This window comes from Lemur catta, chromosome 4 (genome assembly GCF_020740605.2).
Source record: "Lemur catta isolate mLemCat1 chromosome 4, mLemCat1.pri, whole genome shotgun sequence".
NCBI lineage: Eukaryota > Metazoa > Chordata > Mammalia > Primates > Lemuridae > Lemur > Lemur catta.
In genome coordinates, this window is record NC_059131.1 from 78,640,445 (window position 1) to 78,664,646 (window position 24,202).

At 46.1% G+C, this 24,202-nt stretch overlaps 2 protein-coding genes across 14 annotated transcripts in view; one reads left to right on the forward strand and one right to left on the reverse strand.

Annotated features, from left to right (window-relative positions):
- NCK2 (NCK adaptor protein 2) overlaps positions 1-10,145 on the forward strand; it is a 131,525-nt gene extending 121,380 nt beyond the window's left edge. For all 5 annotated transcript variants that reach the window (XM_045550348.1, XM_045550349.1, XM_045550345.1 and 2 more), the window contains one exon: positions 8,766-10,145. In XM_045550348.1, coding sequence (XP_045406304.1) covers positions 8,766-8,960 — 195 coding nt within the window. In that variant the 3' untranslated portion in view covers positions 8,961-10,145. The remainder of the gene's footprint in view (positions 1-8,765) is intronic.
- Positions 3,071-21,323, reverse strand: LOC123637291. Of its 9 annotated transcripts, XR_006734801.1 has the most exons (6): positions 21,212-21,323; positions 10,949-11,466; positions 10,402-10,725; positions 9,491-9,630; positions 8,361-8,786; positions 3,081-3,718 (listed from the first exon to the last, which is right to left on the reverse strand). XR_006734801.1 is itself a non-coding variant. In XM_045550350.1 (5 exons), the coding sequence occupies exons 2-5, from the start codon at positions 11,021-11,023 to the stop codon at positions 8,660-8,662; spliced, it is 666 nt and encodes a 221-aa protein (XP_045406306.1). In that variant the 5' UTR covers positions 11,024-11,466; positions 21,212-21,323; the 3' UTR covers positions 8,051-8,659. The 9 variants fall into 9 exon arrangements, 1 of the variants encoding a protein (XP_045406306.1); XR_006734807.1 differs by having other exon boundaries at positions 3,071-4,128; positions 8,361-9,630; positions 10,402-11,265; positions 11,356-11,466; XR_006734808.1 differs by having other exon boundaries at positions 3,071-4,128; positions 8,361-9,630; positions 10,936-11,466.
- Positions 21,324-24,202: the final 2,879 nt, after the last annotated feature.

Below are 24,202 nucleotides of genomic sequence, written 5' to 3' on the forward strand. Positions count from 1 at the left end.
ACACACACAGAGATGTGTGATACAGACTGGGGGAGGAGGTGGGGACAAGTGGCACTGCAGGGCCCCCAGCAGGCATGCCCTAACTAACCGTTCCTTCCATCGGGTGTTTCCCGCTGTGGATGTGGTCACAGGGAGTGGGCGGCTTGTTGGGTGTTTATGGGAAAGCACCAGCCACCCCCAGCTTTCACGGCGGCCTCCCTTGGCTGAAGGGGGCATGTGTACATGCAGCTGGTAGGCAAGCACCTGGAATATAAGCACACACTTCTCCTGAAACACAAGTGGGGCTTTGCCTGGTGTCTTTTGAAAACAATTCCTCTGCAATTTAAGTTTTGGTCTCAAGATTTGTGGTAGGCATGTACTGGGCCAAGAGAGATGGTTTCTAAAGTATTTTACTAACAGCCAGAGCAAGTCAGGATTATTGTAGCATTTTTGAAAGGTGTAGTGGTTTAAAGAAGAATATAATTATGCATCTGCCAGTAGTAGTCTTAATATTCAGAAAGTTCTTGGATCATTGTTGTGTGGGGATAGCCCTCTAGCTAGCTGTCCCCTGGCCCCCAAGAAAAGCCTAAACTAGTCACCAAGAGCTCTTTTGCACCACTGCTGTGCCCTCACTAGGAGGCGCTGCATGGGGGCTTTGCGCTCTCCCCACTTGCTTCAGCATCTCCTCCGGCCCTCGACAGTACCACAGTGTCCTCCGCCCACCGCCGTACTTTGGTTTCCTGATGTTTCCACCAGAATATCACAGATCTTTTCAGACAAGCACATAACCTTTTAAAATTATTTCTTATTGTAGCATAATACATATAACATAAAAGTTAGCATTTTCACTATTTTTAAGTGTACAGTTCAGTGATATTAAGTACATTCAGATTATTGTGCAACCATAACCGGAACTCTTTCATCCTCCCAAACTGAAACTCTACACCCATTAAAGACCCCCCAGCCCCTGGCAGCCCCTCTTCTACTTTCTGTCTCTATGAATCTGACGGCGCTAGGTACCTCATGAGTAGACTCACACCGTATTTGTCTTTTTGTGACTAGCTTATTTCATTTGGCATAATGACCTCAAGGTTCATCCATGTTGTAGCATGTGTCGGGATTTCCTTCCTTTTTAAGGCTGCATAATATTCCATTGTGTGGATAGACCACATTTTGTATATCCAGTCATCTGTCCATGGCCATTTGGAGCTATTGTGAATAATGCTGCTGTGAACATGGGTGTACAAATGTATCTTCAAGTTTCTGCTTTCAGTTCTTTGGTATATATACCCAGAAGTGGAATTGGTGGATCAAATGGCAATTCGGTGTTTAATTTTTTGAGGAACTGCCATACTATTTTCCACAGCTGCTGCACCATTTTACATCCCCACCAACAGTGCACAAGGGTTCCAGTTTCTCCACATCTTTGCCAATATGTTCTGTTCTCTCTCTCTCTATATATATATATATTCATATGTAGATACACACACAGGTAGAGTCATATACCATACAAATGAGGTTTTTGATCAACAAGGGACAATACACACAACAGTGGTCCAAGGAGATTATAGTATTATATTTTTCCTGTACCTTTTCTGTGTTTAGATATGTGTATAGTATTTAATACCATAACATACTGTACAGGTTTGTAATGTAGAGCAATAGGCTATATCACATGGCTTGGTGTGTAGTAGGCTGTGTACCATCTAGGTTTATGTAAGTACACGCTATGATGTTTGCACAACAACAAAATTGCCTAATGATGTGTTTCTCAGGACATATCCCTGTCGTTAAGCAGCACATGACTGTGTGTGTGTGTGTGTGTGTGTGTGTGTGTGTGTGTAAAATGGCCATTCTAAGGGGTGCGAAGTAGTAGCTCGTTGTGGTTTTGATTTGTATGAGCACATAACCTTTTAATCTCAGCTTCGCATTTTGCTTGTCTTTATTTGGCAGGCGTATTTTTCACCTTTTGTGTTGTATTTCGGTTTGCAGTCTTTCAGTTGGGGATGTTTCTCATGGCACTGTTACGAAACATATTCTTAACGTGGCCTTTATAGCATAGCAAGAGCAGCACAGGGTAATAAAATAGAGGTTTAGAGCCCTATGGAGTTGACAGCATAGAAAGAGTTCTCTAGAAGTTAGGCTCGGTGTGTAATAACTGATAGTGGAATTGTGTGTGGACTGGTCTGCTCACTCGTCTTCCATACTGCATTCTCTTTCACCGCTTTAAAAATCCCAGTGGTATCATTGTCATTGGAGAACAGTCATTATCAGAATTGAGCACTGTGCTTCCGAAAGTGAGTGGGCGGATACTCACCTTAAATTTCCCTCGGCTTCCATGGCAGTAATCCTCAAAGTGTGTTCCCAGACCAGCAGCAGCAGCATCACCAGGGAACTTGCTAGGATGCAGATTGCCAGGCCCCGCCCCAGCCTGCTGAACCGGAATCTCTGCAGGGCCGGGGGCTCTGCGGCCGCAGTTTGAACAAGACAGTTTGATGCTCAGATTTGAGAACCACTGACCTGTGGACTGTGCACTTGGTTCAAGCCCTTTTGAACACTGTTGTGTTACATGGTAACACTCCAACTTAAATTATTGATTATCTCTTTGTCACACCACATGTGACACTGCGAAGAAACCAAGCACGACCAGCACAGTATTCTAAAGGCCTACACACTGAGGTATTTACATGTAACTTTCAGAAATATGTTTGGGGGGCAGGGAGGGATAAACATGCAGCACAAATGGACTTGAACGTGGACAGTGCAAGTTCTGTTTTCCTAGACCAAGTGGATGGGACTTTGAGGGCTGTTCTGTAGTTGATGGTTGATTTTTCTTTGTTTATGTCATTAAGTTTATTTCAGATGCTAATAAGATGAGTATTTGATCGTGTCACACGTGCATTGGCTTCAGGCCTGTGGAGTAAATATTTCATAGACAAATCTGTAGGAAAATGGAAAATGCTGGTGAGGCTGGTCACACTTGGGGTAAGGAAGAGGTAATCTGATGTAAAAACAGAATAGTGTCAGTCGACAGCTGGTGGCATAAGTACAGACAGGAAGTGCATATTGATTAAAAGAAAACTATATTTATTAGACACCTAGGGAGGGTGACCTAATAGGTAAAACTGAAAGGTGGTTTTTCTGAGATAACAACAGAGAAACTATTAATCGACGGAACACAATTCGCCTCTAATCCATTGATTCTGAAATTTTTTTGGTAAATGAATCCATTCCCTAGGCAGAAGAGTGCCTTCGGTAAAAAAATAAAAAGAGAAAAATACCCATTTACCAAAAGGAAAGAATGATACAGCTTTTGATAAGAAGCCAGTACGATGACCCCTCTTTGGGTATGGAGGAAGTGTTAAATATCTCTGCAGACTGTGGATGCTTGCAGACGCCAGTGTGACCAGAGATGTGTCCAGAGTCTGCACAGGAGGCCTGGTGGGTCGCAACAAAGAGCATTTCTACTCTGGTCTTTTCATAGAGTCAAAGTGAAAGATAAGGAAAAGGTTATTAAAGAACCAGGAGTACCTGGAGCAAGGACCATCCCTCCCCTCTCATTTCCTCATGGCCATTGTGCTTAGAAGAAAATCAGAAAATCACATTAACACTTAAGCATTCCAGAGATGGAGGAAGAAATAAAGGATATTAAAGACTGTTCTCGGCATCCATTCTTTCCCTCTATGAAGAAATGATGATTACATCTCAAGCAAAGGAGAGACGGATCTGATCAGGGCATCTGTTTCGTGAAAACACAAAGGTGCTTTTGAGCAAGTATTTGAGGCAACGGATCAAGTTGATGAAGCTGAAGAAATAGTACCAAAGAGCGTTATTTTCTGGTGTTCCCTAAAAGTACCCACTTGTTATGAGCAGAATTGCAAGGCGATGAGATGTAAGAATTACCTAGAGCAATGAGCAGTGGAAGCAGTGGTTAAAATCAGGGATTCGTAAGTGAGCATATTCATTGAACACATGGAACTCTGTGCCCAGTATGGCACTGTGGAGTTAAACCTTGTTCTTGCACTTAGAGGGGTTATATTCAAATAGGGGACCTAAGACCTAAACAAAAACAATGACAGAGGCCCTGAGAGAGGCTGATTTTCTACCAACCTGTTAATTGTCCTCAGATTCCATTTGGAAAATGACTTCCTAATAAAAAGAAGATTGAAGTGAATGGGTTGTACTAATTATTAATACTCCAGAACCTTCAATTCAAAAACTATGAGAGGGATTAAAAAATGTACCTATTGGGCACAGTGAACACTGTTTTGGTGATGGGCACACCAAGAACCCTGTGATAAGCGTTGTACAAGGTATCCATGTAACAGAAACACTTGTGTACCCTTAATATTTTGAAATAAAAACAAAAATAAATAAACTGTGAGAATAGAAAAATCATTCCTTACAAGGAATAGTCAGAGAAGGAAATACCAAGAAGTGGTGGTCTAACATTAGAAAATTTGAAGAATTAGTCCATAATCAGCCCAGAGGAATTACTGTGTACTTAGTAAGTACAGTGTTTGGAGAAGGAAAAGGTAGGAAAATTTGGACAGTGGGAGAGGAAGCCCAAAGGTGGGAATTAAAGTGAGGGAATAGGAGAGCATAAGTTCCAAACTGAGAAGGTGGTGCAGGGCTGCATCTGGTGAGGTTTCAGTCCAGTCACAGAAAATTTTAACAAGTGTAGTATCTGTGATGGCTTAAAAAGATGTCCACAAATTCTTCCATACTCCTTTCTTCAGAAGGGGGAGCCTGTTGCTCTGCCCCTGGGCATGCGCTGTACTTGGCGACTCACCTGTAATGAATAGAATGTGGCGGACCTGAGGGTGGGCAGCTCCCAAGACTGGGTCACCAAAGGCGTCCTGGTCGCCTCTTTGCTCTCTCTGGGATCACTTGCTCCAGGGCAAGCTGGCAGCCCCACAGAGAGCCCCCGAGCGTTCGTGCAAGCCCGCCATTTTGGAAGCAGATCCTGCATCCCTCATCGAACCTTCAGGTGACTACAGCCTCAGCCGCCATCTGGACTGCACATTTCAAGAACACGTTAAGTTCTTTGACAAGCTTACACTTAGAGAACGCTGTCATACTGTCAGTGTACCAGTACCCGTTGAGGGGGCGAGTGTGGCATGTTCCCTTTTCATCTGATTTCCCGAAGTCCATTACAGAAAGCAAAGCATGGAAAGGCCACAGCAAGCAAGAGCAGGGCTGGCAGAGCTGCCTTCTGGGAACTTCTGCCTCAGGCTCTCTCTAGACGAGGGTCATTTTGGGTGTAGAGGAACTCCACCTCCATCAGATCCAGGGCTCCATCTGAAGGGAAGAGACCTTTGCTTACTCTCTGCAGCAGTGTCCCAGCTGTCCCAGCAGGGGACATTCCCTACTGGGACTGTCTACAGCAGGCTCCTTAGGACAGAATCAGAAAGGTGCCGCAGACGTGGAGGAGTCAGCCATGGGCTCTCTCCAGCACGGGCTGCTCCGTGCATAGGTCACATTCACCTCTTGTTCTGGTGGCTCCAGCACTGCTGGTGGTTGGCCCCAATTTTATTTCAGTTCTCAAACCACATCAGGATCCCCTGGATGTCTCATTAAACACAGGGTGCTGGGGGTTTGCACACAGGCGGGGCAGGGCCCGAGGGTTTGCCTTTCTCTCCTGGGTAAGGCCATTGCTGCTGGTGCTGGGAGCCCACGGAGCACCACCGGTCTAGTTCATTTTCAGACTTCACTGCAAGGTGTTCAGCGGCAACTTATAGCAGTGTATGTTAGTGTATAGAGTGTTCATTTTCACATTTCCTGCAGAAAATCTACTCTGTTTGAACCAAGAACACTTCCAAACGTTCAGCACTCCTTCTTGGCATAAGTTGGTTCTATGTCCTTTACTTTAAGGTTTCTGCTCAGGAGCCCAGGAAATTAAAAATAACCTTTTCTGCTATGTCCATTTCACTGCTGTGACACACACATGCATACAGACGGGCATGCACACACACAGCCCGTGATGTTAAATTAAGGAGCTTAAATTAAAATCAAATTTCCCTATTCAGAAAGTCATCTGTTGATCATTTGGCTTAATTAAAATCCATGTGTATCATGCATTTACCACAACTCACTCCCATGCTGCAACCACTAAAAATGCCACTTGATGAGTTGATTAAAGTATCTGTAACACCAGCACAGCACCTGGCTCATGGTAAACTATAAAAGTGAGATCATCACCCTCCATCTTATTCTAAACGCACAACTTACAGCACAGAATATACATGCTTGTAAGAATATTAATAGCAAGGAACTTGAAACTAGTTTCAATAAGTTTCAGTAAGTGTTTAAAGAAAAACTGAAGCCATCAGCAGAGGGTTGAGTGGTTCATAACATATATATTGTTGTACGCAGCGCTGTGTGATTGGCCCTGGTGATTCTCCTAATCCTCGAGGACTGATAACACAGTGACCATGCCGGTGGTGCACCTGCCCTGGGCCTTGCCGGCACATGGTGTACCTATGGAGCAGTACCTGTTTTAGTTAATTTTATTTTCAAAACCACACATAGCAACTAACTTGGATGGTAATACTGAGAACAGCGAGGCTAGCTTCCATCCATCTTGTTGTTCAGTCCTGGGAAAATAGTAATGATCTGAGAATTGTCCCATCACGTGGTCACCTAGACTGTCATGTTGATAGGGCTGGTTGGCATCATCATCTGTGACATTAGGATTCTATAATCCACTGAAATAAAATTCAAGTTCTGTGTCTCTCCCAATTCTCCCGTCCTGCTAGGGGCTGAGTTTCTGAAAATAATCTGTAGCCTGAGACCTAATCTGAGATAAACCTTCCAGGCTCTTCCTGAAGTTTCATCCAGGGGCATTTCCAGGGACTCCTCTAAGACGTCAGACCCTTGGTTTAGCATGGAGATAAGATGGGGCCTTTCCCTCAAAGATTTGTTCTTATTTGGTCTGTTTTGGGCAGAGGCGCGTGAAAATACAAACTGTAAATACGGCTGTCCCTTTCGTGTATGCTGACAGCTGTGGCTGGTGGGTGAGCACAGCTGCCCTGCACAGTTTGGATTTTCTGACACCCATTCTCCTGGCATCGTTGGTGTAGATGGAGTGAGTCCTTGTTTTACAGGAGTTGCACACTTCTTATCAAGTGTTTCTTATTTGGGCTTTTATGATTTCAGGGTGAGAGACAGTAGCCTGGGCACTTGTTAGCTTTGTCTGGAGGTCCTGCTGGGAGGTGGCCCTGCTGGGTCCTCAGCAGCTCGAAGTTCCTGGGCATCCGGAAAGGCAGAACTTTCTGGTCTAGGACTTCCGTGGAGAACTGCGTTAGGCTGTGGTCCTGCCACTGGCAGGGTGTGACCTGATGCTGTGTAGCAAGCCGGGGGGACAGTGTGCCTTGTGTGGGGCCAGCAAAGCTTCTCAAGGGCAGTGCTCCGTTTGAGCTAAGCATCAAGGGAATGTTCGACCCAAGGAGTGGGACAGAGGGTGGCCCCAAGGACAACATGAATAGGAGTGATGGTGGGGGGTGGAGGGGGACATAGTCTAGCCTGAAGGACTGGGACCATAGGCAGGAGCCAGGTGGGTTTTATTCTGAGGCCACTGAGGGAAGCCAGGGTCCCTTCCCTCCCCCAGCCACGCTGCCCCCTCAGTGCTGCAGGCGAGGCAGGTCCCGATTCCCCGAGCACTCCCCCACCAGCCCACGCCTCGCGCAGCTCAGGCTCTGCTGTACTTTCTCAGAGGTCTCTCCTGACCCCCCAACACACTCGTGTGCACACACACCCATGCATACATTCACACTACACATACATGCTTTCACACACCCTCTCATGCACATGCACACTTAGTTTGCCTCCTCTAGCTCGTTCTCTCTCCTGCAACTCTTCTTTTTTTCTGTAGAACGTAACACAGTTGGCAACTGTAAGTCTACCTCCCTATTTATCTGCTGCCCCACTGGGTTGTCACTTACTATTCACGCTTATGTCCTCACCCACACATGGACACATCCAGGGCACAGCCCGCCTGGTATGTAGTCAGTGTTCAGTAATTGCTACTTATTGAATTAATATATTTTTTTTTACAAAGAATATTCCTCATTCAATATCTTTTTTGCATCTTTTTCAGTAAATGGGTTAAAAGACCAGTTTTAATTAAAATAATGACATATTTCTAAAATATAAGTAAGGCACTGACATATATGGAATTTAAATATTTCTCAATAAAATTTGTACTCAAACCACAGTGCAGCCCCCTCTAGGATATTAAGAACTATGTTTAAAGTGCAACCAGAATTTTCCACTGCTCTTAATATTTTTAAATGCTTAGAACTAAAAAATTTTTGGTGGCTTAATTCTAATAGTGTTAGGAGTCAGAAGAAGAGATTTCTAGCTGCCACCTGTATACAAACCTGTCTTATTAAATTCCCAGGATGGACTTTATTCCTCCAAAAATAGTTTGGGAAATGAAAAAATTCAAGCTTCTTGAGCACCCAGGTTAGCACAGGTGTTGTACATTCCACAATGAGTGTCCACTGCTCAAATAACTAAAATGCATTTAGTGCTGACACTGAGCTAAGCCAACTCAGACTTGTCTCCAATGCAGAACTTCAGAGTCTTGGGCTGCATCCGGGTCATTCTGAACATCAGATGCCCTAGTAGCTGGTCAACAGAAGCCCAGACGTCTGAGCGAAGGGTGGTGTGGATTTAGTTAAGTGGAAGATTCAGATGGTTGCACCCAAAATAGTTGGTAGTCACGCAGGGACAGACCTCTCCTGCCGTGCCCGGTTGTCACTCGTGTTCTGTTTCCTCTGCAGCCCAGTGACTTCTCCGTGTCTCTGAAAGCGTCAGGGAAGAACAAACATTTCAAGGTGCAGCTCGTGGACAATGTCTACTGCATTGGGCAGCGACGATTCCACACCATGGACGAGCTGGTGGAACACTACAAAAAGGCGCCCATCTTCACCAGCGAGCATGGGGAGAAGCTCTACCTCGTCAGAGCCCTGCAGTGACGTCGGTGCCCGCGGCCCTGCAGCCCACCAGCTCCAGGCTTCGGTGCCACTCACCTCCCCAGAGCCCAGCAGTCAGGCCGGCCCAGCAGCGCACCCACCTGGCTCTGCGCAGAGGCTCTGCCCTGCCAGTGGGTCGCCCTGGTCGGCCCCCTCTGCCTAGTCTATCTTTCTGTTTGGGTCGGTCAGTTGGTTGGTTTCCCGTTGCCATCCAGGCCCTCACGCCCCTGCTCCAGCCACCCCCCATCCCAGCCAGTTTTAGAGAAGGGGAGGGGACAGGGATGAGCTTGTTCACTTTATTCCTTTTCAATTGGCGACAGCGCTAGCCTGTTCAAATTGTTCATGCCAACAGAACCCCTCGTTAAAAAGACATCGGGCGCAGCGGGAACACACCGAAGCCGCGCTTAGCAAGGCAGTGAGCCACAGTACACTCCGAGGGTGGTGTCCCGAGCTCGGGGCGCTCTGCATGCCAGGCAGCAGGTGCGAAGGCTCCCCGGTCCCAGCAACCCTTGTTCTGTGCCCTGTGCTCTTACGTGGCTCCCGGACCCTGCAGGGAGCAAACGCGTTTGCTGATAGCAATACTGGAACTACCGGGTGAGACGGCGGCGAGGAAGCTGTCCAGTGCCTTTGGGGCTGTGCTTGCAATAAAGAAGGAATTTCCCTGGAAGTCAGTCTGCAGAAGAGGAAACCAGTGACTCAGAAAGACAGATGTTTTTCGTAATTTACCCTCATATGTGCCATCCACATAGTGCTTTTTCCTCTTGCCCTTCGGCTTGTTTGAATTTCACAATTATGTATTTAATTCTCAAAGAAATATGTATCTGTAGCCGTTTATTGACACTAATACAGATGATTAAGGAAAACAGCTGATCTTTGGGGAAGGGACGCTACCAACACCTCACACACACACGCATACACACACGCACACACACACACACTCTATATATATATTATTTGCTTTACAGGGAAATTTTCAGGGTTTACAATATGTGATTGGTAGTAAGAGACACACAGAATGTTTATGGAGAAATTGCATTTTCTTTTTCCTTTACATTTGAACTTCTTTATAGTTAAAATATACAGTCTTGAGATGGCACATTCCTACAATTGAAGAAGGGGTCTTGGGATCCCCTAAACTTGCATACCCAGTTTTTTTGGATATTGTAATAAAAAAAAGTATTATGACAAGACTGTGTGTGTTTATCTTTGGGAAAACTGTGACTCAGTTATGGGAGAGTTACTACTGCAGCATTTAACTGAATGCTTATTGCCAGCTGGGAAACATTTTTAGAGATGAGCTTAACCAATTTATTAACTTGTGTGTTTTCTTTTTCTACCACCATTTTTGTATACTGAAATAATAAGTTTTAATTAGTGAACTTTCAAGAGAATCCAGCATCTCAAGCTTGGTCTTAAGGAAATTATTTCTTTAGCAATGTCTTACCAAACTGCCGTCAGCTGGAGTTCTCACATTCAGTGTGGCCCTCCACCGATGTCTCGCGTCTGTCCTCTCAGTCACTGAGCATTTATTGAACTGCCACGATGTGCCAGGCACCAGGAATGCAGATTCTCCTGCCGCAGGCCCCGAGCTTTGTGTCCTCACTTGTTCCCCGTCACAACCCCGTGAGGTGGGTCCTGCCATCATCCCCATTTTACAGATGGAGAAAGTGAGGCACAAAGTAGATGCACAAGGCCACGTGGCTGCTGCACGGTAGAACAGGATGCAAAGCCCAGGGTCTGCTCCAGGCTGTGCCCTTCCAGCCCCAGTCTAGGGAGAAATTCAAGAGAAATGAGGTGTTTCAGGAGAGTTCAGCATACTCTACCATTCCTGTTCCCTGTGAGTTCATTGTATCTTTTTGCTGCTCTTGATAATATTAAAATAGAAATCTGGTGCCTGGTATCTTAGGTTGGCAATACCCAATCATGTGTGAATAAACATTCAGGTGAGTGAGGCACATCATTACCTTAGACAACATACCTCTGCACCTTACCTGAGGAAAAACGTCTTGCAGACTCTTCCAGGTCTCACTGTTGTGTGTGACATTTGACCTTGTGCCAGAATCCATCTAAATACTGAGTGCCTGGACAGCTGAAAAACCTTGATTTACACATAGCAATTCGGGAAGAAACAAGTAATGAAAGGACAGAAGACTGATTTACATTTTGGCTTCAGGAACTTCTTTAAGGCCTGTAGTTGTGATTGGCAGTTATTTTCAATATTGTCACAACTGCCTTGTGAGAGTTCTCCAGCTGCTTGCAGTAGATCAAGGTTAGTATTTTTTATTAGGGTACCAGCACCCAGGATATCCTGGAGTCAGATGGAACAGCAGAGGGTGGATTGATGATAGTCCCAGGATGAGCCTGTGGGGAGAGTGGGAGGGGAAGGTAGGGCCCCCACCTGGTTTGTAGTGTGGCCACCGATGCTCTTGCTGGGTGGGCTGCCCCGTCAACCTTCCTGAATGTCCAGAGATTTCCTGAGCAAATCGTGTTTGGCTGTTCTGTTGCCTCTCTACACAGACAGCAAAGGACAATAAAGGTTAGTCATTCTGTAGCTGGGTAACTTTGCTCACTTGTTTGCATTTAAGTGTGCCTTCGTTTTACATAAACATCAAGCCATCTTGCTGAATCAAGGTACATAAACACCAGGCCCTTCACAATCAGTTTATGACCAAATGCTATTAAATGATGTTTCTAGGAAGCTAAAGCTGTCCATCTTTTTCCCCAAAGTGCATCACAAATCAAAATCTTACATTATAATTAGAGTCTTTCTAACTGCTGAAGCTGGTATTTCCAAACAAAGCATTTCTGGTTCCAGTGCAACTTTGTCTTTGGTTTCTGTGTGCTAATTGGTTTGTAACCTACTTTTCCACCATTCCTGCTGCCCAATGCCAGAATAATGTCTTAAGACCAAAGTTCAGAACTGAAAGGGTAGAAAAACTTAGAAGTATTACATTTAAATCTTGCTTTTCAATAAACATGAGTCTAGCTTTGACCGTTTTCTCTCTAGAATCCAGCACTGTTTATTGTTAGTATGAGTATGGGATTAATGCGTTTGTTTCCATTCTGACAGCCTCCTGGGTGCCAGCTGCCCTCCTGCAAGGTGGCATTGGTTCACCCGCAGGCCCTGGAACACCTGCTTGGAGCTGAGCCCCATGGTGGTGCCCAGCAGAACCTTATCAGCCCTGAGATTTCAAGCAAATCACCCTGCTTTTCTGGGTTTACTCCCAAGCCAAGTGGGGCTACTGTCCATCCACGCCATCCGCAGGGTAGCTGGGGTAGCCTAAGTGAAGGTGCTTTGTGCGACATGCCACAAACAGTAATGGATACCTGCCTGGCAGGCCTGCCTGTGTCCCAGGGTCTGCTCGCCATTTCTCAGTGCCTGGAACTCATCTGGACTGTGTTAGCTGCAGATGTCAGAGGGCCCCACTGAAAAGCTGGCTCCATCAGGCCCTCAGCGTGGTCCTTACCTAGCAGTCTTGGAATTGATCCACCCCGCTTTCTAGAACTTAGACTCTGCAAGTGTTTGAAGAGGTGTTGCTTCAACAAACTCCATGGCCCATTTTTCATTCGAAGCCCAGGATCAAAAGCCACACTCAGCCACGCTCAGCACTCTCCTTACCTGAGCTGGTTGACAAATTCGCATGCCTAAAAATGATCTTCTTTTGGGTGGGAAACATCTTTCTTTTTGGGGGTTAGAGGGTGGGGAGGGTGGAACATTCTCAGCATGAGTCTGACAACACAAGTAAGTACTGGGCAAAGTTCAGTGAGCCAACCGGTGTCCAGAACACCTGCGCCCATGTCTCAGCAGGTGGCACTCCCTCTGCTCCAAGGATGCTGACCATGGCTGTTCTAAGAACCATTCACTCAGACCCAGGGGAGTTATAACTCCGGCCATTAGAAAATGTGCTCTTTCATTCAGACTTTCTCCACCTCTCGGATTCTGACTTGGAAGGGGATGGAACAGTCATCTGTGTTGTTAGCATGCTCCCGAGAGATTCCGATGCAGTGGTTCGGGCCTGCATTTTTGCTACTACTTTAGTCTGCTTGAACCCTTTGGAAATCACCTGTTCCTACCCCCTGGCTTGAGGACACATGTTAATCTCAGCATACACCTTTTGCAGCATGTCTTTTTCTTTGGACCATATAGAAATGTCTGGTCTTAAATGTCTAGAGTGGTATTGTTTTTTTTCTTTTTTCAACAGTCCTTATTTGCCCTAACCTCCATCTGGGTTCTGCACAGCACAACTACTAGTTACACAAGCAAGCCAAGTGGAAAGATGCATGATGTTCTATCTTTGGACAATCCTGCTACTTGGCACCAAGTCACTACTGAAGATGGATGAGCCTGGCAGCTGGTATAAAAGCTCACCTTTGACAGCTTGTAAGAAATGCACGATCTTCTCCCCAGGGAATGGGCATTTGGCCAGCTCCTCAGTTGGGTGACCAAAATCTACAGCCACAGTCAGGAGCCAGAGCACCAGGGCCTTATACTCGAGCTCCTGCTGGTGGGTGGGGGCATGTGGCCTTCCTGGATTAGATCACGGCCTGAGAAAGCCCCAAATCCAGAAAGTCAGTAGACTTCTAAAAAGCAAAGGTCCTGCTCTCATGGTACTGGAGCCAGCCCACCTCGGCGTCCACTCTGGATCTGAGCCTGTCACTCCTCACCAGCGGCACAATCTCCAGCAAGTTCCAAAACCTCTGCCTAAATGGTGACATGCTGGTGCAAAGCTGCATTTTTTGTACAGCCATTTAAGGATGATATTATAATTGTTATGCATTATTATACATTTAGACAAGGTAAACTGCTTTACGTAACACAAAATGCTTAGCATCTTTGTACAGCTTATTAAATGAGCTTAATGAAAAGGAAAAAATAGGTTAATGCACTAAATTGTTGTTTAAATGAAGCCAGTAGTGAGTAATCTGAGATTCCAAACCACACATTTATAGTATCATAGAGACACTGTTCAAATGATTTCAACCTAAAACTCCATTTAGCCGCACGTGGAATCCAGATGCTGACAGTACATATTTCTGCAAGTGCTGAGGGGTTCCAGCCCAGTGCCGGGAAGAGCAGAGAATAATACACTAGAGAAGGTTTGACTTTGAAGTAATGAAACCAACTATTTGCCCAACCAGAATAGTATCAAACAGTATCCAAAATAGTCTCCAAATAGTATCCAAATCACATTACTTATATCACAGTGGTTGCTTTACATGTTGGAGGGTCAAGGGTGCCGTCTTTGCTAAAAATGCTTTTGGAATTCGTCTTTGGGAACGACCCACTCATATACTGTGGAGTAGCCTTGAATATCAGTGGTGGAAAATCTTTAGGGTGGCTTGTTTTCTGAAGTGGGGAAGATGATATTGATTACAGAGCTGTCTAGAAATCATTTGGAGGAATTAGAGACATTGTTATTCTCATCACACTTTTTAATATATCCTAAATTTTCTACAGTAGGTATGAAATTATATGAACAAAAAATACATGGAAAGAAAGATTTTGTACATTTTAAATTGCATGGAACCAAATTGGCTGAATAAAAATAGATGCTCAAATTGGTTGTAGTGGTTGTAGAAAAATATTTAGGAGAAAGATTTATACTCTAGATTTTGCTTGGTTTCCTGGTGGTTTAGAAAATAATTGTATCTTTGGGCAATATTTTCACAAAAAATGCTTGCTAACATGATTGGCAAATTTGAAAATGTAATGAAGTCAATTATCTGAATACATTAATCTATTATAAGTAATCTAGAAAAAAAATTTGAGCACCTTCTCAATGAAGCCCTCTGACTGCCCTGTTAAGGCTGGAACCTGCCCAACTTTTTATTTTTCCCCAGTAGTATTATTAATATCAACTTCTAACACTGGACAAATTACGTATTTATTATGGTCATTGTCTACTCTCTGTCAAAACACACGCACACACAGCTAGAATGAAGTCCCACATGGGCAGGGATATTTGTTTTGTTAATTGATATAACCTAAACAGAACAGTGTTTGGCACCTAGTAGGTCTTCAATAAGTATTAGGCTAATAGCACTGAATGAATCAACCTGAGAGGAAAGAACAGTGTACTTTGAGTCCTTTCATATCTGAAAATGTCTTTATATTGCCCTTGAAAAAAAATGCTTACTTGGCTGGATATGGTTCATGCATCACATTTTTTTCTTGCAAAATTCTAGATGATGTTCTGTCCTCTTTGGCATTTAGTCAGACCAGTCCTACCTCCCTCTGATGCCACGGCTCTCCTCGTTGTCATTGCTTGGGCCAAAGGCTCACCTGCCTTTCTCATGCACCCCCACCCCTCATTTTGCAACCCCAGCTCCACCTCCATCCTTCATGAGTCCCTATCCACCCCCTCCATCCTGGTCCCCAGTACACAGTTTCCTCAACTGCCAGGAATTTAGTCTGTTTTCTTATTGCTTTCTGCTAGTAGTAATTTGTAACTGCATAGCCTTCCTATAACATAATATCTTCCCTCTGAATTCTCTCTGAATTTGGATACTCTAGGTACCTCATATAAGTGGAATCACTTAGCATAATGTCCTCAAGGTTCATCCATGTTGTAGCATGTGTCAAAATGTTCTTCCTTCTTAAGCTTGAATAATATTCCATGGTATGGACGTACATTTTGTTTATTCATCCTTCAGTGGACATTTGAGTGGTGTCCACCTTTCAGCTATTGTCAACAATGCTGCTGTGAACATGAGTGTGCAAATATCTGAGTCTCTGCTTTTTATTCTTTTGGATATGTAACCATAAGTGGAATTGCTGGATTATATGGGAATATTATTTTTAATTTTGTGTGGAACTGCTATATTGCCATAGCAGCTGTACCATTTTACATTCCCTCCAACAGTGCACAAGGATTCCAATTTCTCCACATCCTCACCAATACTTGTTATTTTCTGCTTTTTTGATAGTACCCATTCTAATGGGTATGACTATTGTGAAATTTTTATAAAACTTAGAGAAAATGTCATACCATTAGAACTGAATCTTACATCAGAACTGCAATGACAATGTGAATTGGAAGTCAAGTCAGATGAGGAGGGAGACAAGCCTCCCCAGGACAGCATCAGAAAAGCCACTGTCCTCAACATGAAGCAGTTTGGGTGGAGGGGCAGAGCCAGATTGAAGGATGGAGAGGAGAATTTGGGGGCTAAGAAAACAGGACAGCTGGAGGGCTCGGGAGTGTTTCCCGGGATGGAGACCCCAGAGCTCGTTGATGTGCTGGCTGCACAATCCCAGAGATGGGAGAGCTGATAGTGGGAAGGGGAACCCAAGGAGGGATGGCCGAATAATGACAATGACAGGACAAGACTGTTGCTACCTGGAAGAAAGAAGGCATGGTGGATACAGCTGGCCAGCGAGCACGGAGGCCCATCTGACGTCTGATGGACGTTCTCCGTCCCCCCAGGAAGGATGAGGGTTTCTTGCCCTGAAGCATGGGTTTTAAATGCAGAAATGGTTACCTAAAAGGAAGTTAGTTGAGTTTTAAAAAATAGAGATACAATTGCCAAACCCCCGTTCTTCCTTAAATGTTTAAATTCGGCAAACCAATCTTCTTATTCTATTTATAAACCTAGCATTAGCAATTCCTTTTAATTACTTGGATTAATGTCTAGTTTCATTTTTAAATGTAATTAAACTCCTTTAAGTATTTTAAACTGCATTTATATGTCTATTAATTCCATTTCCTTTTTGAAGTACTTAAGCTATCTAATTAACAAACAAACCTATCCAAGTACTTAAGTAATCCTTGGAATTCTGATAAATATGGTGAGTCTTAAATTCTCTTAAATGCTCCAATGCTGTACATTTGGTAAGATTCCAACCAAATTCAAAGCTCTAGGCTTAATTATACATTTTAAATTAGGCCAAATTCTCTTAAACTTTGTAAGAATATAAACTACCAAATATGCCCAGATTTTTTAATCTCAAAAATATTAATGCTGTCAATTTGATTCTCTTAAATATTTCTACATTTAATTTGAAATCTTCCTGGGATTAAGAAATATTTATTTATAAAAGAAATCACTGTTATCCCTGACAATGTTGGCTTAACTTTTTTAGGAGGTTTCTAGGTTTGGCTTCTCAGCTGCTAGGATTTTTCATTAAAAAAACAACAACAAGGCCGAGCGCGGTGGCTCATGCCTGTAATCCTAGCAATCTGGGAGGCCGAGGCGGGTGGATCGCTCAAGGTCAGGAGTTCGAGACCAGCCTGAGCAAGAGCGAGACCCCCGTCTCTACTAAAAATAGAAAGAAATGATCTAGCCAACTAAAATATGTAGGTAGAAAAAATTAGCTGGGCATGGTGGCACATGCCTGTAGTCCCAGCTACTGAGGAGGCTGAGGCAGGAGGATCGCTTAAGCCCAGGAGTTTGAGGTTGCTGTGAGCTAGGCTGACGCCACGGCACTCTAGCCCGGGCAACACAGGGAGACTCTGTCTCAAAAAACAATAACAACAACAACAACAGCAGAAAGGTCCTCAGCCCAGACACTGGCTAGGTTCTTGCCTGGGACTCCCTAGGGAAGGTTTAGTGTAAGCCTAGAAAGGGCTCACACTGTCCTCTTCCAGCAGGTGTTCCCAGCCATGCCCCTGGAGTCCAGTGACCCAGTTGCTGTTCCTCTAGTCATGGCAATTGGCAATCATTGCACTTTATTAGATGCACCGTATTTGTTTTCTGGCCCATTCTATGGAGGATTCTTTTCATATCTGTCCTCCAGCTAGGGCTGCAACTCTTAAGTAGCTATGAGGCACCCAGTTGAATCACTCCTGGCATTATCTAGTTCTAAGTTCCTTCCAGTGATAGAGGCAGAACCATCAGCCGAAAGGGATGGGCTGAGAAGGCTGAGGGGATGGGGTTTGGGGTGGGAGGAGAGGCTGTGAGGTAGCCTTCCAGGAGCACGAGAGTTTTATTGAACTTATGGGCTGCGGCACCCACCAGATGGTTCCACTCCTGAGCACCCATGCTCCGCTGAGAATGTAACACACTGCAATTCTGTTTGTTCTGGGCTTACAGGTGTTCTCACACCTGTTATTTCAGTCTTACATGTTGCTGTAAGAACATAACTGCACTAGATCGCTTTCAAATGTCATTCTGTGCTCACTCCATTTTAAAGAACACCAAACTGGAAATTGTAGAGGAGACTTTATAGTGACTTATGCAGAAACAGCAATGCAGAACTTTAATCAGCAGAACCACTTCAGAGGAAAGGCATCGGCCCAACTCAGAAGATTGGTGAATTAATCCCCATTTATATGTTGTTAGCTAAAATAACAAGTTCAAAGGTATATGTGTCATTTTTTAGAACTCCCTAAAACCCTAATTTTTTAACCTTTTGAAGGTTTTTTTACTTAAATTACCAATTGCAGGACCAAATCACATTGGATAAAATAGCCTGTACTATACTTACAAAGATAAACCATGGGAGCTAAATTCGATAAAAGAGAAAATAAAGAGGAATTGATGAAAAAAGAGAAAATGCCAGGGATCAATGAATTGGGAAGTCTTCGTGAGAGTGAAAGATTAAGTAAATGAACTGGAAGGATGTGTGACTTGCAAATTTGGAGGCAGTGCAGTTGGTGGCCAAGAAGGAGAGGAGGAAAATGTCATTGGAGAGAAGAAAGTCAAGAAACTGGATCCATCTGGATGGCCTAGGCCAATTCTTGCTCTTACAAAATGTATGTTTAAAGGCTTGTGCTCCTGCAAGGATCAAGATCTCCTGGTTCTTCGTCTTGGAAAGGTGTGTATGAGGATTGATCGTATGTGTCAACTTGACTGGGCTAAGGGACACCCAGATTACCTGGTTAAACATTATTTCTGGGTGTGCCTATGGGGCTGATTCCAGAAGAGATTAGCATTTGAATCAATAGACTGAGGAAAGAACATTCGCTGTCACCAACATGAGCAGGCACCATCCAGTCCCCCTGGGTGGAATAAAATGGCAGAGGAAAGGCGACTTCTCTCTCTTCTTGAGCTGGGACATCCATCTGCTGCCCTCAGACATTGGAGTTCCAGGTTTTCAGGCCTTCCCGTTCCAGGACTTACACCATCGATACCACCAGGTTCTCGGGCCTTTGGACTTGGACTGAATTATGCCACTGGCTTTCCTGGTTTCCAGTGTGCAGATGGCAGATCACAGGACTTCTTGGCCTCCATAATCATGTAAGCCAATCTCCTGTTATATATCTATTAATATATATATCCTACTGGTTCTGTTTCTTTGGAGAATTGTGACTAATACAATGTGGAACAACATTCATGGAATGTTCTGAGCTAGAAGGTACCCTAGAGATGGCTGGACCCAGTATCTTATTTTACAAGCAACAAAATGGAGACATAGAGAGATGGTGGGTGCAACATAGGAGGAGCGTTGGACAGCAAGGAGTGTAAAGAACAGCCACAGTGCCTTAAAATGGATCCCTGGGATGGACCATCTTTCAAATGATATGCACCATGGCAAGGGGCTTGGGTTTTTGAAGACTCGAACTTGCTGGCATCAGGAAAGGGCACGTGGCAGCCTTGCTTGCCAACTTGCAGTACTGATTCCAGGTTGAATTTCCTTTCATGGGCATGTCTTGGTGGTCCCCATGCACTAACACGGGTCTCTGAGATGGCGGAATTCTGCCGCAGCTCAGTTGCTTCGGCACCACGTTAATAGGGCCCAAGCCCAGGCCACAGGTCTGATTCTGGAAAGAACCTACTCATTGCTGGTGGGAGTGAGAGATGAGGGGTCGCCCTGCATTGGCAGAGCACTAGGTGGGGGGAGAGGAAGGTGAGTGCTGCTGGAAGAGCAAGAGACGGATACATGACCATGACTGGGAAGGTGGGGACAGCAAAGTTCCTGAAGGTCCACAGACTTGGAAACAAGCACGTTCTCAGGAAGCATCTGGAATGTTCTTAAACATTCTGGAATGTTACCTTGCATGTTCTTGGTCTGCAATTGAGTATGACCAGGCATTCAGAGTGTGGGTTCTCTATCTCCCCCAAAGGCCAGCGTCAGGAGTTTCCACTTTTTAAGGGTGGATCAGACCTTGTTCTCTGTCAAGCAGAAGCTCCCCATCGGCAGCAGTCTCTGAAGACGGCCTGTTTTTGTGGGCAGCACAGCGCTGGGAGTCACCTGGAAAAACTGGTCCATGTGGTGCACCTAACTGTCAACCGTGAGGCCAGGAGCTCTTGAGAGTGGCACTCCAGGCTTCCTTAGGATCAGGAAAATCATGGTCCCGACCAACGTGGACACAGCACACACAAATAACTCCCAGCTCCCAGCTCCCAGCCTCACAACCATCTATAGCAGAGCCTGACCCTGACGCTGGGAGCTGAGCACCGACACCACCAGCCTGAGCCTGCAGGCCATGAGGTGTCCAGCCTGCTGGCAAGGCGGGTCGTGGCTGACTGCAGCTCCGTCATTTATGAGCCTTCCTTTCTGACTCCCAGAGACTACGAGACTCTGGACTACACCTTCGTCTCCCCACTCTGCCCCTTTCTCACTCAAATAAGTCTCCCAATGGCTCTCCCTACCTCAGCCCCTTCCTCTCTGTCTTCCACGCAGTTCCTACGGGTGGGAGATTTTATAAAAACGGCTGGTCCCCCATGCTCTTTCAGAACTTTGCCACTCAATCACCAAGGTCCCCTCCCCCGGAAACTGTGTGGTCTTTGGAACTGTCTTTACTAACAGAGTGAGGCAGCAATGATGCTATATGACCTCGGAGGTGAGGTCCAAAGGGTGCGGCAGCCTCTGCCTGACGCTGGGAACACAGCCTCCTGCTGTGAGGGAGGCCAGGCCCATGGAGAGACCCACATAGACAGCAGCAAGGTCTCTGGCCCTTGGCACTGGCCAGACCCCCAGCTGACAACCAGCACTGTCAGCTTGGAAACAGATCCTCCCACCCTCAGCCCAGCCAACTGGCAATGCCACGCGGAGCAAGTGAGCCTCCCTGATGAGCTCTGCTCAGACTGCAGACTGTGAGCAAAGTAAGCAACTGTTCTTGCTTTAAGCCACTGTCTCAGTTGGTCTGTTATGCAGTGATGGATAAACATAGCACCGGGCACACAACACGTCCCTGCTTACTCTCTCTACTCCGAGTCCCTCCGTGGAGGTGGCCCAGCTCCGTCCACCTCAGCACCTTCAACTGTCCAGCCCTCCAGTTACGCCACACTGTCTTCAGACACCTGGGCTTGCCATGCTCTCCCCTCTGCCTAGAAAGTTCACCTGTGCACCTCCACTCACCACTCTCTCTTACCTCTTCCAGGTCATCTTTCAGGACTCAATCCAGGAATCTCCCATCAGCTTGGAGAAGCTACTCCCCCGACGCTTGCTCCAGGGATCTGTGCGTGTCCCCGTGGCAGCACTCGCAGGCCATGCTGCAACGTGCACGTGTCCCCCCCCCCCCCCCCCCGCAGGTGGCGAGCCTGTTGTGCAGTGTGTCGTATTTGTCTTTGCAACCCCAGAGAGAAGCACAGTGTCCCCCATAAAGTAGGTGCTCGGTGAATATTGGGTGGATATCTACTTCCAGACGTGGAGCGTGATGCCATGAAGGCCTGCTGTGGCTGGGAGAGTATGTAATACTTCCTGGCTGAGATAGGTCTGAGACAGGAGCCTTCCAGGTCCACCTTCTCTGGTGGTTAATATCCATTTTACAAGGTCAAGTTCTTTTCTGGTTTCCAGCTCTTGCATTCAAGAGAGCCCCTGCCATATTCTCAGCACATTCTTGATTCTAGAACACCAGGTCTAGCGGCATCCAATACTTTGTCTAAATTATCCACAGGCATCTGAAGCAAGGGTGTGGCCTGCCGGGTGTGGCTTGTGGATGCCTCCCCGCTTCTGGACTGACAGGTTCTGGGCTCCTACCTATCCTTTGAGGTAGGTGCTGGGAAACAAAACAAGCTTTCAACATGTGGGCGACCAAACAACCAATAATTATCAAAACCTAAAGAACACAAACATGATGAGAAGCCCTAAAGTCTAAAAATAGAACTAACTGAGGAAACAGAGCTAATTCAAGAAATACTCACTTTAAAGTGAATAACATTAATGCTCTCAGATTTGGAAGAATGCTACAGTCACGAGATGGGAGATGCTTGGAAAATACAGTGGCCATTGATGTCATGAAATGTTGTCAACCTTGACAATGCCCAAGTAAACGTACAGAGAATATAGTTGATCAGCGAACAGGGGACAATTGCTGAAGGGGAGCCCAAGAGTCTTTCCATAGTTGATGTATGGTGGTTAAAAGTACGAGCAAGTTGCTTAAAGTCAGTTAACCGACAGGGAAACAAGGAACTGAGGATGTGAGGAACGGAGAGGATGGGAAAGGCGGGGTGAGAGGTGGTGTAAACACCACCCTTGTCCCTCTTAGCAGAAATCTCATGGCTAAAACCCACGGATCTAGAAATAGGCCGATTAATCAAAGACATGGGAGCACCTATCAGCCAAGGGTGGCAAAAGCTTTTTTTCTTTGTATGTATTGTATTTTCTGATTCTTCTCACAATAAACTGGGTTATCTGTTTAATAAGAATAAATAAATACGTGACACATAAGTGGAGTTGCATCAGGCACGCATCTTGCCACCCGCATAAGTTCACTTACGCAGGCAAAGAGAGGCAGGGAGGGAAGGAGAACGACTGAGAAATGCCACTTAAATCCTGCCGTGGGGCTGCCTCCATGGTGGCTCTGCTGTGGGACTGTCTGGGGCCAGCCCCACAGTGAGTGTGAGACAGGAAGTGGCAGCCTCTCTGGCACTGCGTCTCAGATGTTTGCCACACCTCGTGGATCCTGATGTTGAGAGATAAGAGTTTCAGTGACACACGGTGTGCTCGGCACTGACTTCAGGGCACTGATAGCACCCACAGTCCTCCGTGTGCAGATATAGATCGAGCGAGTGGAGCTCTCAGCGGGGTGGAACTGGCCTCTAACTGGCACTTCACACCTGTGCCCGGGGATGGCTTTTAATTGCTCTGTGCAGATTAACTGTCAGTAACTGTCTGTAACGGTGCTGTCTGTAGCCGGACTCTGCCTTCCGGGGCAGGCAGAAAACTCCTTTATTTACCCCCCACCCCTCTGTTGCTCCTTCAAACTAACTCTTTCCCTCTTTCCTGCCTATGTATGAAATCCAGAGCAGGTCTCCCGACATGGTTGGCCCTTTCAGTCACAAAACCAGTCTTGTTTCATAATCGAAAGTTCCCATCCAGCTGGATTCTGAGATTTGGTCTAGCTGAAGGTGACCCCAGCGTGGGTCTGCTACCAGCTGGGAAGCCTACAGGGGGAAGGACATGCGGTGGCCCCTCCCCTGTGCCTCCCTCTGATGGCAGAAAGAGCAGAGTGCGGAGGGGCTGTCTTTCCAGGCTGGTCCGGTTGGGCTGGGCACCTGGCTGGATGCTGACTCAGGCCCTCTCTCCTGCAGGGCACCTGCTGGGGGCGTGGGTGGTGTCTGTCCTTGTGCTGGCTCTCTGAGCCTCCTGGGGAGGCTTCCTCTCTCCCAGGCAGTCCGCCTCAGTGGGACCCCTCCAGGATGACCCCAGGCTGGCTCCTCTCTGCAGGATCTCTAAATTTACCCTCCGGGCAGGTGCACAGCACCCCCACCACAGAGCGCTCTAGCATTTGGGCTTAGCGGATGAGAACCGAAAGACTCTTTTCTTCCCAAACCCTAGGGGACATGGTGTCCAGCTCTCCTGGGGTCCTTATGAAGTCCAAATCACTTAGCTCGAGGTGAGGGAAGCATAACATGTCCCCGAATATTCCTCACCCCCAACCTCCTCCACCAACACCTACTTTGAAGACTTCATGGGTGATGTAGTAGAACTGACTCCACGGTCCCCGCACACTCTGTTTTAGGACACATCTTAGGAGGTGGCACCTACTGGATTGTTCTCAGCCACCAGGGCTCCTGCCAGAACCACAAGATACAAAGAACTCAGTTTTGCCTCCTGTGACGCCTAGAAGGTTTCCCCAGAGTTTAGGTTCTCAAATGAATCTGTCAGTAGTGGCAGCCCCTTATTTAAGGTATGACACAGGCTCAGACTTGTCTGTGAATGTATGAACAGAGGTGAGGCAGACTGGGTTTGTGTGAGGGCACCTGACAGAATGAGAATGAAGGAAGGGGCAGGAGAGGAGACTTGGAAAAGGAGACATCTGTCTGAGAAGGGTCCCCGCCGTCACAGCGTGGGTCCCATCCTGAGCCCACTGGGGACACATGCTGAAGACAATGGCATCCTTCTAGATGCACTGAGACCT

Coding starts and splice junctions, on each gene's coding strand:
- LOC123637291 (XM_045550350.1), bottom strand. CDS start 11,023: ATGGATTCTGGCACAAGGTCAAATGTCACACACAACAGTGAGACCTGG. Junction 9,631..10,401: donor CTCCAGCTGACGGCAGTTTG/GTAAGACATTGC, acceptor CCTCTTCTGCAG/ACTGACTTCCAGGGAAATTC. Junction 8,787..9,490: donor CTGCAGGGTCCGGGAGCCAC/GTAAGAGCACAG, acceptor TGACGCTTTCAG/AGACACGGAGAAGTCACTGG.